We start from the raw sequence: 20,962 nt of genomic DNA, 5'->3' as shown, positions 1-20,962 counted from the left end.
ACACCCAGGCTCAACAGCTATAAAGTATTCCTGCTCAAAGATAATTCAATACTCACTGAAAACTTCAAATTACTTTGGAATACTTACCATATTTGTAGCTTGATTTTCTTTCCATCTAATTCTATTGTTCTGATCTTAAAGTCGATTCCTGCCAGAGAAAGAGATACTCTTAAGTTTTGCAATAAATGAAAAGGAAGTGTTCAGTTTCCTTTTGACAATTCGGTAAGAGCAAACTTAGGTAAAAGAATTACTCCAAAGCTGTCATTTCTTCCAAACACTAGGGAGCACTGAGGATGCACAAAGGTTTTCAGCTGCATCCAACATGTGACGGATAAATTATTCTGCACAATGAAAACTGACCCAATCTGGACTCACTGCCAGAGTTAGTCAAAATTACGAGGAAGATTTCATCTCAAAATTCTTCCATTTTACACCAATAAAGTCATTGGTTTGAATGTATATTTTTCTCAGCTTTTGAGTAGCCCCTGCAGTTCAAGTCAACTCCCTAGAAACTGCTGGCTCCAAGGAAAAATATACATACTATGACCCCTTTAGTTCCTTCCCAAAGCTGGCATCTGATTTTGATAATCGGACATCACAGTAAATGGTAAAGCATCACAGGAGATAAAAGCTATACAGATAATTACTGAAAGTGGCTGAAGTAGATAATGCATGGGACTTTTTCAACAGTGTTTAGGAGTAGTAAGATTTGCTAGAAAGCTCCAAAATGTATCAAGAAAACACTTCTTTCCTCCCCTTACACTCCCACAGGGTACCCCACCAGTTTCTGAGATTGATTCTGAACACAGATGTTAAACCGGCGCAGGGGGGCGGGGGGGGCGAGGGGGGGGGGGGGAGGAGAAAAAAAATTAATTCAGAAGGGCTTAATAATGTCTTTTAAGGTTTAAAGGGATCAAATGGACCTATGAATCAAAGCCAAGATTTCCAGACTAGCCTTTTCCCTGGACTACATGAACTTCCACGTCTCTAAAGCTATACTATAATATAACTCAAATTGAGAGTGCTCGAGTCCCACATTTTTTAATCCCAGGACAGCCACCCCCGTGTACTCCCGCAACTAATCTGCTTTGAAACCAATGGCCTATTTTTTCTTCACTGAATCTTAAACAGTTACTTAATATTTAGTCAGTTTGTAAAAGATTGGGGGTGGATGGGTAGGTTTTTTTATTTTTTTAATCTCTTCTGATTAATTTAAGTGACAATTATCAAGAGCATCTGAACTGGATGGACGAACGCTGATTCTAGCTTTAAGAATTCATCTATCACTTAAACAGGAAGCTACGGGATGTTTTTAATATACTACAGTAGCATTTGAATATGAAATATGGACATTCATTAACTATTTGATTTCATTCTTCTCACATGCAAAATTAATATTTTAATATACCAAAAATACCAAGTTTCAGCTACTTAATCTCGATGTGCTATGGATACATAGTTTAGCCCATTAGAATACAAATTAAGAGCAGAAATATCACACCAGCACTTCTAACAGCATATGAAATTAATTGCATGAATTTAAAATACTATGACTACTGCTACAATTAAAATTTCCCAAGATTCACTACTGGATTTACAGGCAAAAAGACACTTCCATTAATTCGTATTCTTCTAAAAATGACACAAGAATGATGTGTACTTTTAAAAAATCCTTATTATCTGTAACAGAAGTTTGGCAAGTGTTTCCATTTTACATTCGATATGATTTTGTGTCTCCCTTGTTGGAAAGATTTTTCTCCTAACTACGTGCAACCTGCTGCAATCACAGGTAATTGTATTCAGGTCTGAAAACAAATAACCTTTGATCTGCATAGATTTTCTCTTGGCCTCAAAGGTCATGAAGCATGAACACAATCCCCTTTCCGGAAAAATTCGTATCATGGACAACCAGTTTTAAAAGCTCCTTTGTGTCTAGGCCTGAAGTCTTAGAATTAAGTTCAACAACTACGGGGAAAACTAGGTTGGGAGCCTACTGTGGCTCCAAGAGAATTCTGTATGTGTTGTCACCGGCTGAAGCCGAGACCCACCAGCAGGAACAGGGACAGACCCCCACGGGACGGTTTTCTGAGGCAGCAAGCTCACGCTGCGGCCAGCTATGTGTGCACACCAACTCACGCCTTGCACCGACGGGTTTCTCGTGGTTAGTCATTCCTCTCACAGCGCCAAAATGACTGATGCAACCATTCCTTTGATCACTTGTAAAACTCGGGATCTACACAAAAAATAGCTTTGCAGAACTTCAGGTTTCTAGTAGGAACCTCACCAAAATTTTTGAATAAAGATGAACTTCAAAGCTGAAAGAGGAATATGAAAGGGAAGGCCCCAAGCGCCTCTGTTATGATACTAAGAAGTTTAACACATGCAGCTGCGACTTTTCTGAGACTAAAATGGACTAGAAACTGGCGCTGCTTTTGTTCTTTCGCTTCGGCGCCAGGAAGCGGTGAGCTGCAAACGTTGGTAGCACAAGCAGGGTGACACGGCTACCGCTTCCTGCCAGGCACGGGCACCGCCACGTACCGACTGTCTAGGGTGCAGTTAAATTGAAATTACGCCATGTAAAACATTAATGACTATAGCATTTCAAAAGTAATTATTGACAGAAAGCTCCCCTTGTCAATGAATTCTTATTTTGCACAGTCACACACTGGGATACAGGAGTTTGAAAAGGTACTTGGCTCCAACAAAAAAGGGTCATTTGCAAATCAGAAAGCTTGAGTGCAAAGTATCACATGGCTTTCACGGTTTTAAAACGCCACATGTGACACTGTTCTTTCCAGTAGGGAAAAAAAGGCCCAGAAACATTTGATGTCCATCCAAAGATAAGTTTTGGAAGCTTTTAGGAAATACAGACCCAGATTAATTCTTAGAATAGAACGGCTAACAGGAAAATTGCTTTTAACTGCTACAGCAGAGCTGCCACACAAACGTCTGAGACACAGCTGTCCACCTAGCAACTCGGTACGTATTAGATAGTGAAATAAAAACATCTGTTGCAGGAATCACACACTTGCAGCCTGCAAGGATGAGGCTGAGACCCAGACTGTGCATTGGTTAGGACTGTAATTGCTTTCATCTCCCTTGCAGCACCGGGGAAAAAGCAGCTGAGAGTTTCTTGTCCTTCAAACCCCTTTTCAGATCCTTGCTAACTATAGGCCAGGGATGCACCTTCCCTCCTCACTTTACTGAGTGTTTTCTCCCATAGGTCCCAACCAAACTCTGCCAAAGAATACACTGAGCGGAGAAATCTGCACACCAAGAAAAAAGGCAGTGCCACTAGCGCACACAGACTTGCACAAGACCCCATGAGAGCTCATGCTGCCCTATTTACCTGGGAGCGCTACGCAAAGCCAAGAAAGCCCACCAGCTCGGGCACACCCCTGCCCAACAGCACAAAGCCAAGCAGCAGAGGCCAGGGAGGCTGGCCCCACCTGGGCCTCTTCCGATTTAAGCCAAGAAGTCATGTTCATCTCATACACCAAAAGCTCTTCTGCTACTACTACTTCTTCTTCTACTGCTCCGCTCCCTAGCTACACATTCCTGCTTGTTCCTGCCAGCTGAGGCAGATTTTACCCATAATTATGCTGTAATGCAATCATTTTCAAGAGACATTTGGAAATGTTCCAGAGAGCTGCATTACAATACTAAATATACAGGCCTGCCCAGCTGTGCATGCTAAGTAGTTCCTTTTCCAGCTTTAGTACCAATGGTTTTCCACTACAAACCGTAACAAAACCAGCCTGACAATTCTTACAGGAACGGAAGAACAAACTGAACAGAGGTGCTGAAACACTTTATTTTGCTACTTCAGTTTTTTGAACAGCAGCTTACTCTCAAGGCATTGCTGTTACTCTTTTGTTCTCCCCTCACCCATGATTTTACTCCCGTAGCCACCGGCACCAGCGTCTCAGGTTCTTCAGTGTGACAGAATCAGTTTCAGTGAGGCCTCCGCTACAACTCTTCCCTACACAGTACCCGGGTTTGGACTTACAGATTGCCTTGTTTCTTCTTTGAAACCAGCTTTCTGCTACAGAAAATGCTGCGGCACAAAGACACCAAACCGAAGTGTTCCAGCTGGAGCACAACTGTACCAGCAACCGCTTCCTGAAGGCAAAGGTTTCGCTGGCCTTCAGTCTGCTCAGCAAGAGGGTACTGCGAGGGCCACGTTCTCAAATAATACAAGTAGTGAAAGACAGAAAAGACAGACCTGCATGTTAATGTTAAAAAAATGACAACCGTTGAGTACCCACTGTCAAGCAAATATTACAGTTCCTAATATTTAGCTGTAGTGCACAGTTAACCAGTATTGTAAGTTAATTTTTCATGTGGTTCAACGTTAGCTTGCAGCAGCTGGACCTTACATATAAGAATGCTGTATGAACAGATGACAATTCCTGTTGATTTTAACTCGTTGATTTAACAGGTTTCTCATTTCACTAAGTTCATGGAGTCGGTACATTTGATAACATTCTTCTGGTGCAGCTGTGGCAAAAAATCAGCCAGGAAATTACCCCTTTCAGATGCAAATAAGTGCCAATCTCTGACACCATACACTAGCCTGTATAACTTCCACAGTAGAGTATTTTTCCATCTCTGTCAAAGTAATACTTTATTTAAAAAAAGAAAAAAAGAAAAAAAAAAGTACTAAATGTACTACCATTTTAAATGGTCTAGTTGTTTTTTTGGTTGCTTTCTTTTTTTTTTCAATATATAAGCCAAGGTAATTTTAAAAGGTGATTAAACACCAAAAACTGGCAAAGAAGCTGCGAGAAAGTAATACCTGATTTGCTTGCTAGAAAGGGTCTCATTTCAGACCCATTTAACAAAGAATGTAAAAGATGCACCACAGTATCAGATCTTGCTTATCAAACTAAAAATTAAGAGATTGTTTGGTATGACCTCCAGGTAATAAAACCTCCACCCTCAAAGAAGTTATCTTCCTACTTATCTAAATCTTACCTTAGCCTTTTGAAGTAAGAATGGAAGAAGTAAAATCAAATGGAAACAAAAGGTTTTTCCAATGGTATTTCCTGATAAACAGAAACTTTGCAACACTTATCACCATTGCACACAGATCACAATAAAAAGGAATTAATTACAAGATGGGGAAAGGAGTCAAGGTACAGAGTCTCGGTACCCTTTGGAGCAACACAGCACCAGAACAACTGGAATTTACACATCAGTTCAATCCTGACGTGTTTATATGTGGGGTTGTAGGGGGGTTGATTTTTTTCAGTGGACAGAGCTGGAGAGGGAGAAAAATTTCTACCTTCTTTACTGCAAGACATAACATGCAAGAGACTTCAAGATACACAGAAGGAAAGGAAAACATTTTCCTGCAGTCACTCGAGAGTTTGAGCTGACTTAAAAGCAACCTAGAAATGAGCAAGCAGATTTGTAACCTACCTTCAAAAAAAGGAAGTGAGGAGAGACACACGACTGAAAAAAATCAATGTGCTTCACCTTCAGTTTGCAGAATTCTGGGAGAGAATTACTTGGAAAATACTTCTCCCTGCAGGCCTCGCTTCTTGTGCACAGCAAGTGACTAAGCTGCACAGAGGAACATCACTAGCAAGCAGTGACTTACAGTAACTTGCATAGTATAGCTGCAACCGTCGGCATCACCCTGCTGAGGCTCCAAAGGCTGGGTTTGAATTTGAGAGAGCCGCCCCTGTAATCTCCAAGATACTGCAGCAGTACATGTTTCAGACCCAGCTTCTGCTAGTGCATTTGCTTTTCACTGTATTTTGAAGAGCTGTAAGCAACAGGTACTGAAGGACACACCTCGCTCACCAAAAAATGGACACACAGATATCCACACCGATGACACACATGAGCTTTGTGTGGACACACATGAACAGAGCTGGTAAGTTTCAGCACCTTCCATGCAGATTCCAAGCACAGAAAGACCAACAGGACAACACTCTCCCAGAAACCTGTTCTTGTCCATATGCATCCAACAGCTGAGGGATGTCAATTTGTTCCCACTGATTTTCTCCACAAGCTTAGTCAGCGGTTACTAGTTTTTTATTCTCAGCAGCAGATATTGCAGGATTTGGATTAAATATACAATTATTTTTTGAATGTGTTTTTGAGGGAATATTGTCTTGCACTACATCAGTACACTGTCTCCATCCATAAAGGCAGATAAATGAAGCCTCAGAAATTTGCTTTTGTATTAGATCTTCCTTGAAGGTTTTCAGTAAACATTAAGAAATGACCAAGTAGGAAAAAAGATCAGTGTAAAAGGCAGGGTGGGGAACACTTGCAACACACCAGTGTGTCATACAGCCTCATGCAAAAGAACAAAGTCTAATCATTTTGAACTTGAACGTTTGGCTTTAGTCCCTAGTAACATCTGCAAGGCATTTTCAGATGATCTCAGCAATGTCTTGTATCACTATGTAAATTAAAGACACAGTAGTCTTTTATTGCGACCATTCAAAAATACAGCAGATTAACATGAAGCCACACAGCAGGGTGAAGTCAACACTTTTAAATAAGTTGTAAGATTTTACAATTACACACAAGCACAACCTGTTTTATTCATCCTTTCACAACTTAATGAGACAAAGCTGTATTCTATTCCTTTTGGACAGCCCATAACTACTAAATTCAGAGTGGGCTGAAGAGGCTCCTTCAGGTTAACTGGCCTTTCTTCATCTTACTATTCATCCATACAAGTAATCTAATACCCGCATCTACACAGCGATACACAAGCAGCATCTTGCACCTTGAAAAGATACAGTAAAGGTTCTTAAAGTTTAAACACACTACACTGGTGAAATAAATACCTGCAAATGGCTGAAGTTGGTAAGCCAACGAAGAACACAAGTGCCATGTGTGTATGTAACATCAGGCAGTTTCCTGTGCACAAGACCTTGAAACCTGCTACCAAGATCAGACCAATACTGACAATGCTAAGCAAGCTGCCACCTCCTGCAGCACACGGCTCCTCGGCTACAGTACAGCTACCACGCTGAGCTTCCCTTCTTAAAATAAACTACTTACTATTTAAAAGACAACAAGCAGTTCGGAATACAACTTATAATCATCGGAATTATAGTGAACTCTGCTCTGCCCTGGTGAGGCCACAGCTGGAGCACCATGTCCAGTGCTGGGCTTCCCAGTTCGAGAGACTGGGAATTGCTGGAGAGGGGCCAGTGGAGGGCCATGAAGATGAGGGAATGGAGCATCTCCCTGATGAGGAAGGGCTGAGGCAGCCGGGCCTGCCCAGCCTGGAGAAGGCCGAGAGGGATCTTGCCGACGTCTACAAGTATCTTCAGGGCAAGAGTCAGGCGGCTGGGGCCAGGCTCTGTTCAGTGGTGCCCAGCGGCAGGGCAGGGGGCAGCGGGCACAAACTGGGACACAGGCAGCTCCATCTGAACGTGAGGAAGAAATTCTCTACTCTGAGGGTGACAGAGCCCTGGCACAGGCTGCCTGGAGAGGTCGTGGTGTCTCCTTCTCTGGAGACATTCAAACCCACCTGGACGTGACCCTGTGCAGCCGGCTCTGGGTGACCCTGCTGTAGCAGGGCGTTGGGCTAGATGGTCTCCAGAGCCCCCTTCCAACCCCAACCAGCCTGTGAATTAGACCAACCTACACCTTGAAACATTCAGGTTTTTGACAGCTTGATAACCTATGGTGTAATCTGACTGTCCTACTAAGAGTTGAACCCAGTGCTCTTCAGCCACTTGTTCGTAACTGTGCTCCTATGAGTTCTGCCGTCACCACCGTGCATTACAGTGCTTCAGTCACAACAGCAGAACCTGCAAAGTGAAATTTTCTTTTCAGCATTCTGAAATCAGAATTTACAGATTGCTTTGAGCAGCCTTTGAATCGCATGATTTTAAACACAAAAAATACTCAATCCAGATGTAAAGACGATAAAATAACACTTAATACTGCTTGACATGAGTGAAGTTACCAACTGTCACAACAGCCCAACTTCAAAAGTGCTGGGTCCCTGCTGAATGTCTTTTAGCATTTACAACCCAGGTACTACAGCTCTACAAAAGTGCACAGAAATTAAGCTATGTTTACCTCTCACTCTATTTTGAATGTAAAATAAGCTACATTTGGTGGTCACTCAGTTTAATCTAAAAAAATTTTGAAATAGATTAAACTTGCACTACTGATACAGACAGCAAAGTTTGTTTATTTTAAGGATTATTTATAGACTGACTGTCTCTAAGAGGAATGCACTAACTTAGCTGTTTCAAGAACATATTCCTTCTAGGCCAACGTGCAACCGGAGAGCAGCAAATGTTAAAATCAGCCAACAGACTGGAGCTGAGGCTACAGTTTCACAGCTAGCTGAACTAACCAGGGTAGGTGCTGCTGCTAAAGAGTCATGACAAAATCCTTTTCTCTCTTGACTAGGTTAGCTTTCCTCTGTGTGAGTTCCACAATTCCACTTACCACCAGCTGTAACGACAACTGACGGCGTAACTTCAAGAACAGGTACACGCGGTCACAGCTCTCCTCCTCTGAGGAGCAGAGCACAGGCTCTGTTGAACTGACCATTAAATGACAGCCCCAGATAACACAGACCAGAAGGTGGCCCACAGGCAGCGTGCAGGCAGCTCCAGTGTGGATCCCCCACACCAGGACGTCATTGGAGCAGCTGCAGCTCAACGCCAGTACCCAGCTGCTCTGTACTTCCCACCAGCTACGGCTAGATACAGAACAGCAATGGCTGCAGCGCTCTGCCAATGACCCAGCCCCATACTCACTCAACCTGTCATGAATGGGAGACTTGTGCACGTCATCTACTTTGAAGCTCTTCTTTCCCTCAGGTCTAGGATATGCAGCGTATGGCTTTCTACTGCACATGGAAAACACAAAAATAAGCTTTGCCACATGTTTTAATGGGTAAGAACACCAGATTTTCTCATTTAGAAAGTGGCTTAGGAATACAAATAATTACTCTTTCAGAAGCCCAGTGCTTAATATGAGATGACACGTGATTAGTCCTTATCAAACACATCATTTAGTGGGTAAGACCAAAAAAAGATAAATATTGAAAATGGAATCCCCCAGAACAGGAAAAGATGATCCTGAATCTCCTGCCTGTAAGTCAGATGTGTTTGTAGATGTAGAAAACATAGAAGATGCTGTCTTTAACCATGATAACTCTAACTGAATACTGACTGCTGTCAGAAAGAAACCCCAAAACCAAAAAAACCCAAAACACATCATCCAACAGTTAGCATCTTAAGCATCCAAAAGGTCGATAAAATGCCTTATTAAAAATTCCTATGTAACCAATGCTACCTTGCCACCACGATTTAAAGTTCATTGTTCACTTTTCACATACTACACTTCAGCTGCGATGATGAGAACAGGCCAAAAGGTTAGGTTTGGTTCTGCTCAGTATTTTTTGGTCCAGGTGAACCTAAATGACTGTCTGGTGAGAAATGAAGATGTCACTTCTTTTTTAAAAAGTCTATTGAAACTTTCAGGGCTACCACTTGATCTGGATGTCTATACTGAACTGGTTACTCAGAGTGAAGAAACAAAGGCCTTGGGGGCCATACCACTGGCTGTTCACAACGGGAGAGGTGCCACGTGAAAAGCAAACATACAGAGGGTCCCGAGATTCACAAAGCAAAGAAAGAGTTGGTAAGTTGTTGATTGCTCAGAGGTAAAAACCCCTTGCACAGTAGCAACAACACACTCTGTGTATTTTGTTCCAGCAGTACCCACGGTAGGTACTGCACACCTACTCCACCAGCTGCAGATTTAAGACAGGTATGGAAGACTCGATGGGAACAGTTAGTATGTACAGTTAAACACTGTGCTATAGCCCAACAAGCGGGACTGCCAAGCACCTCCTTGAGAAATTCAGGGATACCACGATAGAGGCAGAGAAAAAAAAAAGTTGAATTGGATAATGTTAGACAGAGCAGGCATCAATTACACATGACCACTATAAAGACAGAAGTGATTAAGAGATGAGCAATGATGAAATTTTTTAATCTTTTACAGGAATGCAGGAATACCCCACTCATTAAACAGATGAGACTTCAGAGGGCATGGGCCTGCTAAAATTGGAAAGAAACGTACATCGAATATGTATACCAGCAACATAAAACAAGCATAAAAATGAAAAAAAAAAAAAAAAAAAAAAAGCACATATCAGCAATGGCAGTAAGAGACAGCTTTGTAACTGGTGACTCTGGCCAAAAGGATCTTGATTATCTACGAAGTTCAGAGTATCTCATCCAGGAAGAATTATCTTTGTTAGGGTAAATCATCTAATCTAGGAATTTCAGTTAAGAATCTGAAATACAGTCACGTTTTAGAAACAGGAGTGTAAGGTACCTAGTGAGACAGCAAAATCATGCCAGAAGTCAAAGCAGAAGGTTTATACTTATTGAAGTTATTTTTAAAGATAGCGCTCTCAACAGACTTTGGGAACATCATTTTTATCGGAGGCTTTTTTAAGCCCATGTTTTTACATGGATGTAAATATGTGAGTTTGGGTTTTTGTTTTTTTTGTTTTGTTTGGGAAGCAAAGGACGTTAAGGGAAGAAGGGCTGCTTTATTTGACTTCTTATGTGAATGATGAAATAGGCCTTTTTTGAAAGGCTTTTTACTACCTAAATTAACAGGCAAAACTTATTCATGAAGGCCATACTCAGCATGTAACAGTTTTCCTACATTATGCAAGGTTCTTTTCATGGCCACTCCACCTCTTTTTTGTGCACTGCATATTCTAAGTACTCCTCCCTAGCCACTTCTGCTAAGCCAGGGACATTCTCCCAGCCAGCAGTTACTCTCACTTACTGTATCTTCCTCCTGCCTTCCACGCCTGGGTTGACACAGATACCTTATTTCAGCTTTAATCCCATCAGAAGTCACAACATACAGACAAGGTATTTTGTCTCAGCAAAGGAAATCTATTTATCTCTGGGAAATGAAAGAAAGTGGGGTGGGGTGGGCGTGAGCAGGGTATGTGTTCCCTGGCTAGCAGCCACTTCAGCTTTGCCCAATTTCTTAAACTCACCCTGTTCCTCCTGAGCTCCAGATTCGGTGCCAGACTCCTGTTAGTGACCAGTCTGCTTTATGCATTCTTAGATGCTGCCACACACCTACAAAAACGCCACTAACTTCAGCATCAGGGTGGTTGTTTTTTTCCTCTCTGGTGCCCAAAGCAGTAGTCTGCACAGCAGCAGCAAACCAAATACAAATCATCTTAAACTTGGTCAACTGTTCACTCTCCCCAGCAGAAGAGAAGTCTTATGAAACATGCAGCACTTTAGCTGCCTTTAAAACTATGTATGATCTGATCAAAAGTGTCATAGCTTGCATTTAAGAGGAAAGCTGACTGCAAACCACAAGATTAAACTGATAATACACGCAATTACTGGTCAAAACCCCTTTAAGACACACTGAATTACATGGCACTGCAACTCGTGTGGGGACAGGAAGCTGCTGACTTTAGTTTTGAGTTTCAAGTCCAGCAACTAAAAGCCTCTGGATCAACTCTGCTTGTACAACAGTCTTAAACAGTGCAACTCCATTGCAGTTACTATTATTCATAGTTTATTCACATTAGAAAAGGATCAGATCTATTTACTGTATCCATGGTCAGCTTGATGGACTGGGCACTTAAGCTACCATAACATCCAATTAAAAATAAAAAGCAATATAATATCATTTGAATTACAAACACACACCTACTTTCTACCACAAAACCTGAAATAAAGTATCCCTACAAATACTGCATGTATTCTTTGTATTCTTCATCACCTGTTATGCATTTCAATTAAATTCTGAATTAAGTCAGTTCAAAATGTTGCAGAATGGCTAGGAAATGCTCCCAAAAAAGTAAATTAAAAATTCTCAAACAAAAGCTATGTGTCTTTAATACCTCTCCCAAAGCCTGTATTAATCAATCAATACATTTGTTCCCACATTCATTCAACGTTTGCCTGTGTTAGCTCCGCACTCGAACCAAGGCAAAAAGCAGCTCTAAGCTGCCCTCCTGTCACTCAAACCACCAGATAACACATAACCAAGATAGACCTCCATCTGCCAGTTGGGAACAGGCACAGACCAGTTAGACATCTGCCACACTCCTGAAGAATAACACGCAGCAAGAAAGCTGCAACAGCATTTTTAATAAAAGCCAAGCAATTTCACTTTACATTGCTGGCCTGTTGCAGAATACAGTAGGGTAATGCAGTCTCACTGGCAGACAAAAATCAAAGCCTACGACGTCTTCAGTTACCAGCGAGGCATTAATATCGAATTTAAGGTCACAAGAGACAAAAACTCTAATGCTCTTAATCTATGATGTTTCCAACTACGACAATTTCTGACCACCACCAGGAGAACATCTTGCTGACCACCCACCAGATACTTGAAAACGTAATCACTCTTCCAGTTTGACGTTTACCCCCATTACCCCCATCTTCACTATTCCCATATGGACCCTCTGACCTCCTTCTCGCACTGTCCTGAAGAGTCCCACGTCCCAGACCCCACAAACCTTGAACGTGCACTTCCATTCTGCAGATATGAGTAACGGCACCACCTGAGACACACTAGTCTCAGTCACTTCAGTCTTACTTACAATTCATTTATTATAACAGCCATTAATAAAGTACTACTGACAACGCCTTCCTGACTCTTCCCTCCCTTTGCTCATCCATCACTGATGTGTGTTTTCTTCTACAGCTCCTACCATCTGGTGAAGCCCAAAAGCAATTGACTGAATGAGGATCGGGAATGCTGAAGCATAATGGGAGGGTGGGAAAAAACCCAACAAACACACAACCAATCTTTTGTCTACGTACAAGGAACCATGGGGACAAAGAGTAGAAATACTCTGTGAGGAAATAATTTTGACTTGAGTAGGCTAAAACAATTTCCATTACACATTACAGACATGGAAATTTCACTGCAAAAGGGAAGTTGATAATTTTGCTTGTCAAAGGTTTTTCATCAAAGTGTTCAAAGGTCAGTGTACACGTGCTTGATTGCCGGAGGAGTGTCCCATTTTGCAAGATGCAGGCTAAGGAAAAGTTACTTCTGTAAAATCAACAAATTGTTTCAACCCTCAGATACAGTACTATCTGGTGTGGGCAACTTCCTGCCAAACGCTGAGAGCGTCTTGAATTAAAAAAAAAAGAAATGCAACAGATTCTATGTCAGTCAGCAAGTCTTTGTATTAAGTCAAAAATGCTATCAGCTAAAAGATATAACTTTATTCCCACAGAAACCAGTTTAAACAAAAAGTTGAAAGGAATGCAAAGAATAAGCCTTATTATTTGGAATGATACATGCAATCCAGTTTTACCGGGCAGCACAACTTGAACAGCAAGTTAAGACACTTAGAGACTGCTAAATTAATGCTTCCTATTCTCGTACACCGCTCTGAAACTACAAGCAAAATACACACGAGATACTCCCAAGATAAGTTTTGCTTTAGGAGCTGTTGAAGTGTGAAAAAGAGCTGACTCAACTGCATTCTACTTTCCATATAGAACTGTGCAAAAGCAGAAGTTCCAACTCAGGAAGCAAACTAAACAACATAACTTTACATAATCCACTCCCATTGTAAAAAAAAGTTTTATCCCGTGCTAACAGTGAAAAGCTGATCCTCACCGGGGCCCACAGCAGCATTACGACTTGTGAGCCCTTCCAGTGATTTTCCAAACGGAGCTAAAGAGCCCCCCATGAAACACCGGACGGTGCAGAAGGCCAAGGCCTGCCTTGCCTAAAGCTGGGAAGGCAGTCTGTGACGGCACGGACCGGGAACGCATCGCTTGGAGCGGCCAAGAGGACCACCCGGCAGAAAGGCTGCTGGCTCACCTCTCGCAATGGACAGCAGGCTCTGCTGGAGGTATGACTACGTCAGGCAGCCAAGACACAGACACAGAGACTCTAGCACGAAGAACCGCCCAAAAAAGAACTTTAAAAGTCTGGTAAGTTATACATATACGTGCACTGCACTTTTATCCTGCTTTCTATGCAACCCCTGGCCACAGGACACCTGACTGGAAGAACTTACTGTTTGAATCGGTACAGCCGTCACCGCAGCGTGACCAAAGCCTCCAGGAGAAACAGGAAGGGACCGTTCACAGACCTTGGAGCAATCCACAAGGCAGTAGCATCACAGGAGCATTTTGCATAACAGCAAAAGAGAAGGGTATCTGCAAAGCATGGCAGAAGCATGCCGTGCAAGATGACCAAGTAACTACAATTCGTTATTGACTCGTTTCTATGATACGAACATTGAGGCCAAGTAAAACAAATATTTTATAGTAAAGCAGTATTTCCACATCCTCCCCCTACTTCCTTTTTTTTTCCTTTTGGAAAGTGTGTCCATCACTCTAGTAACTGAAGTGTCATGGTTTAACCCCGGTTAAACTACTAAACAACAGAAATAGGGAATTATAAGAAAGGTATCTGGTGCTTAGCATGTGGGCCCTTTCATCACAGCAATAAAGTTTGCTTTAATTTCTGGATGTAGACTCTAAGAAAAAAAGTTAAAACAGTTTAAAGTTTAACCTCATATAGTTAAGAAAAACCTCTAAATGACTCCCCTCATTCACAAATAGCATTTACATATGTAAGATTAAACAATAACATTTGACATTCACACACCTCAAGCACATGCCTTCTCAGACTTCAAGCTAAACCAACTCCAATCTCGTTAGGAGAGAGACGGACCAGAGGAGAACTAGGGCATCACTATGGGCACATAATATCGCGTGCACTAATTAAAATCTTTGTGAACTGACAGACACTGTAACAGTAAGTACCATCACATTGCAGATCCCACTTTTTGGAGAACATACAAACAAACCAGCCTGGCAGCTTATACTTCAGGAAGGTTCAGTGTGTTTGGTTAGGGATGCTAATCTGGAGACCTTAAAACTTCAACAAGCAGGAGGGCCTGTTTGGGAAAAGCACTGCAACCCTGCGGCTCCCTCCACACCGTGGCTGGCTATGCTTTATCAGTCAAGCAAAAAAAAAAAAAAAATCAGAACTGTTAAGAGTGGAATGCTCCTAAGCTCATTAGATGTATTAGTTATGATTGTAAAACTGACCACCACGCACTCATAAAGCGAGTGCATCAAGAACAAACAGATTCAATCTACGTGATTGACCTAGAAGTAATACAAGCAATCCATGAGGAAGCCTGAAAAAAAAAAAAAAAAAGAAAAACAACACCAAAGCCCAAGCCTTTTTATTTAAGCATACATCAGCATTTTATGAACAGTTTCACTTTTCCCTGCATTGTCAACTTTCCTGCTTGTAGGTCCTTTGAAAAAAAAAAAAAAATAAAAGGGACTGGACGGAAAAAATTACAAGGAGGGAAACATAACTGTGCAATCATGAATACAACCTATAAAACCAGAATTATGCCTCAGTTATTAGTAGTAAGTTTCTTCAAGCTGAAGAGCGTTGAAAACAAGACCCTTGTGAAAGCAAGTATAAAGGAAAGGAGTGAGAGCAAATGCAACATTTGCTGAATAAGGTAAGAAAAAACAGCACCACATCCATAATCCCCCAGCCTTCAAAGTGACTGAGTAAAAGAAGTACCAAGGGGCTAAGCAGTTCAAGAAACATCAAGAAAATGGCTGGAAGACGGGCGCACCCATTGACGTTAGCTATCTTTCTAGGAGCATAAAGAAGTATTTTATATTTGGCATGGTCCCAACGTAGGGTGGGTTTCTGTGGTTGGGTTTTTTTTAAAAAAACTATACAGGAATTATTAATGTTTATGAAGCCTTTACCAGAGATGCAGCAAAATTGACCTTTTTAGGTAAAATGCTGCTCAGGCCTCGATGAGCCGGTGTTACTGATACAGCATCTCTGAAGGGGGTTGCAGGGGGAAAGGAACGCGCCGGTTCAGACTTCGGGAAGGCAGTTCTGAGCTGCAGTGATCCCACTCCCACAGCGCGAGCCCCCCGGGCCGCAGCCACCTGGACAAACCTGCAATTCCCGCCCGCGCCCAGCACAGCAGGGCGGCCGGGTCACACCTCGCCCACCACACCCTCACACCCGGCCCCTTCCAGAGAAGGCTCCGCTCACTCCCTTGGCACTGCCCTTCCAAGCCAGCCTTACTGCTGTCCCCTCTCCAAGCAGCACCGCTGAGGGCCCCCCCACCCCACCCCAGCCCCGGCTGGCTGGCCTCCCAGTCCGGCACGTCCCAGTGCAGAACTGGGAATGCAGATCTGGGAAATGAGGCCCCCGCGGATCCCAGCACAGCGCCCAGCACCGAGCCCAGCACCAAACCCTGTGCCCAGCACCGCGCCCCGCACCGCCGCTCCAAGGCGGCGTTTCTGACAGCGCCGCAGGCGGCGGCGCGCTGGGGTGCGCGACACCCCCGGCCCCCCGGAGCGGCTGGCGGAGCCGCGGGACGCCCCGGCCGCCTCCCCGGTGTCGCCGGGCCCGAGTGCTGCCGGGCGGCCCCTCCGCCCCGGGGCGAAGAAGCCGCTGCCCGGGAGGGCCGGGCCAGCCCCCCGGCCACGGGCACAGGCGCCGGGGCGAGCGGCCACCCGCAGAGCTACAGCCCGGGGCCGCCGGGCACCGCCGCCGCGCAGCCCCGCGGGAGCCGCCGTTCTCCATCCAGCGGCCCGGCCCGCTCCCGGCCCCGCGCACGGAGGGGCCGGCGAGACAGCGGGAGGGCCGCGCACCGCCGCGGCCCCGGCCCCGGCCCCGACCGCCGCGGGCCGCTCCCGGCCGCGCCCCGCCGGCCCCGCTGCCGCCGCCCGGCCCCGCCGCCGCGGGGCGAACCCTTCCCCGCGCGGCCTGCCCGCACCGGGCCCCGCCGCCGACACCAGGAGCGGGGCGGCCGCTCCCCGCGGGGCCCGCGCAACGGCGGCAGGGCTCCGGCTGGGCGCCGGCAGGGCTCCCGCCCGCTGCCGCCAGGCGCGGCCCCGGCCCGGCCGGAGGGCCCCGGCCAGGAACCCCCCGGGCCGCAGGGCGGCGGCCGCCGCGGCGCCTCACCGATCGTGGAGATGAAGGTGGTGTTGAAGGCGTCCTCGCTGAAGCGGAAGAGCAGGCAGGTCTTGCCCACACCCGAGTCGCCGATCAGCAGCAGCTTGAACAGATAGTCGTAGGTCTTCGCCATCTTCCCTCGGCCTGGGGCTCGCCGCCGCAGCAGGGGGGGCGGCCGGGGGGGCGGGCAGGCCCCGCCCAGCGCCCACGCACGGCAGCCGGCGCGCCCCGCCCCGCGGCCCGACGGGAGCTGTAGGCGGCCGGGAGCCCGCACTGCCAGCCCCGCACTGGGAGAGCGGCCCCGGGAGCCCCCACTGCCAGCCCCGCACTGGGAGAGCGGCCCCGGGAGCCCCCACTGCCAGCCCCGCACTGGGAGAGCGGCCCCGGGAGCCCCCACTGCCAGCCCGCCCCGGGAGCCCCGCACGGGCAGCCCACCCCGGGAGAGCGGTCCTGGGAGCTCCGCACTGCCAGCCGGCCCCGGGAGCCCCGCACAGGTCGGGCAGCCCCGCCAGCCCCGCACGGGCAGCCCCGCCGCCCCGCGCCTGCCCGCCCCCTCCCCTCCGTGCGGCCGCAGATGCGACCGTTGCGGCGCGGCCCTGAAACCCGCGGGGGCCGCGGGGCCTGACCCCGCACGTCCCCGGCGCTCCAGGGGCCGCGGGGCCGGGACACGGCGGGGGGACACTGACCCCCTCGGGCGGCAGCCACTGTCCCCCAGCAGCCGCATGGCCTCGTCCTGCGCGGCGCTGGGTCCAGGGTGCTGCGGGATGCAGCTCCATCTGTAAACGGCCGCGGGCGTCTTTACCAGCGCGAGCAACGCCGGGAGGCTGCGGGTCACCAGCAGGCACAGGTGGAACGTGACCGCGTTTGGCCTCACGTGTGGGCCTGGTGAGCGAGGGACAGACCTGTGCCCACCAGAGGAATGACTTCCACGCCGTCGAGAGCGGCGCTAAAGCCATGGGTGCTGCAGAGCGACACGTGGCCGCCGCACAGCGCTGCCGCCAGCGCCCCTGTCCCCTCCCGCTGATGATGACAATGGCCTCCTGGCGCGGCCGCCTCCGTACGGCTCCGTTACTCCGTGTTCCCCATGGGGTGTCATGAGGCGCTATAAAAATAAACAGCATTACTGAAACGCTCCGCGGTGACAGTGAAGAGTTATTGCTTTAATTTACTTTCAAAACTGTAGCCTTTAGACAAGCTAAAAACAGAAATCTCTGTAAATCACTCCAGCAGTTCTCGCCCACCTCTTCGGAAAACAAAGGAAAACAGCCGTTTCCCGCCAGCCATTCCCGAAGGGACCAAGGGACTGCCATCCTGCAGGGCTGAACCGCCACCTCCCTTCCCCAGCCCCCCGGGGCCGGTGCGGGGACAGAGACAGGGACAGCCCTAAGGCACCCGCGGCCAGGCCCCCTCCTGCCCATCACCTGCGCCCTGCAGCCTCGGGGGCCCCGCCATAGCCCCAGGGGTCCAAGCACCCTCTGAGCAGGATCAGGGGTGCAAACATGATTTGACCCCCCAGCAGCAGCCCAGGGAGACCGGCTGGTGTCTCCCACCTGCAGCCAAATCCCTTGGTTATAGCGCAGCCCAAAACTGTAACAGGTCCTTTCTTGGGGTTTATTTGCTGTTAATTTGGCAAATAGACACACCGAGTTCTATACGGAATCAAACAAAATTAACTTTGAATACTAAAGCTCTGCCACATGTGGTTAGCCTCCGTACTCTAAGCACACCAAAAAACCACTCCATGACATTAACCTACACTTTGACGGGGTGAAATGGGGCTAAACTAGCCTGGCTACTGCTGTATTTGTGCAAAGTATCCTGAGGGATCACGGCAAACAAACACCTTCGGCCATTATAAACCAGGAAAAACCAAAAGCTGTGTTGCTCCTAGTTAATTTCCAAAGATTCCAAATCTTCCTCATTAAGGGTCTCAGTTTGGTGGTGCTCCTGGCCAATATGTAACAAACCATCAATAAGCCGATGCCAGGTCTGATGTAAATCTCTGTACAAGGTGAATTTGTAAGAGCTCACCATGAGTGCTTATCTAACTGCTAGCTAATTGTACCAAAATCTAGTTTTATATCATAGGTGCTGTGTTGTGATTAAAGTAAAAATTTAATTGTTTGTTTGACTGAGACCTCTGGGAGACCAGGGTATCCATCATCTGGCAAAGCACAGTAAAGGCAGCAAAACAAGAAGGGGGGAATTGCCAATGTATTTTTTTTTTACACACCTGGAGACCTCTGCCCAGTTCAGGTTGGAATCTGGAAATGTGGCTGCTTGGTTCACTTTTGTACTACAGAATTAGCAGTTGGGCTGTTTAGATGTTAAGATGGGTTGTTACAGTCACTAATTAGGAGATTTAAGTTTGTAAAAGATAATGGCAACCTGGCACTGAAGCAGTCAAACCAAATTGTTTAATGATTTCAGACTAGCATGAATAATCAGATTATAGAAAATTGCAAATGAAAAACTAATCTCTGAAACATTTCCCTGTATCTGTATTTTCAGAGGTGGGAGTTGCCATGTACTGTAATCATGGCCATACTGAAGATTACTACACAATCATATTTCAGCACTGACGAGAGTAATTCGGGGGTTAATATTCACTCTTGAGTTTTATGGAACAAATAGACTTCCATATGTCCCTGGAGCAATATGTTTGCGATTGCCATCTGTTACTCAAGAGTAGTTTTACAGAAAAATAATGCAAATTACTTCCCTCTTCAATTACACTGGTGCTTTGCAATACTGCGTTCTGTTCTGATTTGGAAAAGCACCAGTTTGCCAGATCCAAGGGACAGATGTTTACTTCACTATGAACTTTAAAAACAAGATATAAAAATTAAAAGTTACATATTTTTGATTTTCTAGAATGTGGAAAACCTGCACTTGTACAATTGTATACCTTGCAATCTGTTAGTAAAACCTTGAGGAGTACTACCGAGGCTGCTGAGGCTCAATAACGAAGCCACTGTGACACCTATTCCATGAAGATACTTTGAAGCCCAGTCTTTGTTATTGCACTGTATTGGAAAAGGCAGCATTTGTTTTGTATTGCATTGCAGTCAAATAGATCAACTGCAATTAAACGTTTCATTTTTTTCTGACACGGGAGAACCACTGAGGGGAAACACTGAATGTGTAGGAAATAGAAGATGTTTGACATTACGGTTTACCTTGCGTCACTATAGAAAGGCAGGTAGCACCATAACAGAGTGATGCCCATTTGTACATTTCAAAAAACCATAAAACTGTTTACAACCCCTGAGTGACTGCCCTAACAGTTCTGCCTGAATACTACAGCTGAAGGTCATCCAGTACACGGATGCTGTCCCAACCAAGACATGTCAGGATTCCGTTAGTCACCGAGGTGTATGTAATGTACATCCAACAAAGCACTTCATTTAAGAAAGGCACTAAATAGGAATAGCAAAATGCAATCACTCCCTCTATTCACACGCAATAAGTTCAACAATCTTTACAGACACATTAAAAACCCTGTGATTAGTTTACCAACACCTACATTTTTACAAAAAAAAAACAGATTACATTGCTACTTCATTCCCACTCTCATTTTCACTTTCTCAAATGATAGACACCATTACTTCAGCTTTCAAAAATCCCTTTCCCCACTCAGTTCAAAGGTGAGACTGGTTAAGTGAAAAGAGAACTGTGTGAAATTCTATCTTCAATCAAACTCTTCTGTTCAATGCATGTGAACTTGTAGGAAATTCTACATATCAAATTAAGTACAAGGTTTCAGAAAAAAGATTGCATTTAAAACATATTGATAGAACCAGGATCCTGTTATTTTGGCACTAATTGGAATCCACAGGTCCAAGCCCTACAAAAGATAATCTAACGAGGCAGTCTTGCCCTGAATGCCACCTAACCACAAATTATTAACGTGAGCTTTGCTCCTTAGCTTTTGGACTCTGCTAGCTAATATGATAATATTTTTGACGCATATCTTTAGCAA

At 45.5% G+C, this 20,962-nt stretch overlaps 1 protein-coding gene across 5 annotated transcripts in view; it reads right to left on the bottom strand.

The window, feature by feature from the left end:
- RAB8B (RAB8B, member RAS oncogene family) overlaps positions 1-17,163 on the bottom strand; it is a 31,347-nt gene extending 14,184 nt beyond the window's left edge. For 3 of the 5 annotated variants that reach the window (XM_055717292.1, XM_055717291.1, XM_055717293.1), the window contains exons 1-2: positions 16,990-17,163; positions 88-148 (exon numbers count right to left, since the gene is read on the bottom strand). In XM_055717292.1, the coding sequence (XP_055573267.1) occupies positions 88-148; positions 16,990-17,113 (185 nt within the window). In that variant the 5' untranslated portion in view covers positions 17,114-17,163. The remainder of the gene's footprint in view (positions 1-87; positions 149-16,989) is intronic. The other 2 variants (XR_008733351.1, XM_055717290.1) reach the window with 1 other exon arrangement.
- Between the last annotated feature and the right edge of the window lie 3,799 nt (positions 17,164-20,962).

This window comes from Falco cherrug, chromosome 7 (assembly GCF_023634085.1).
Source record: "Falco cherrug isolate bFalChe1 chromosome 7, bFalChe1.pri, whole genome shotgun sequence".
In the NCBI taxonomy this organism is placed as follows: domain Eukaryota; kingdom Metazoa; phylum Chordata; class Aves; order Falconiformes; family Falconidae; genus Falco; species Falco cherrug.
Note: the sequence above shows the minus strand (reverse complement) of the source record. Positions and strands in the feature narration are given on the sequence as shown.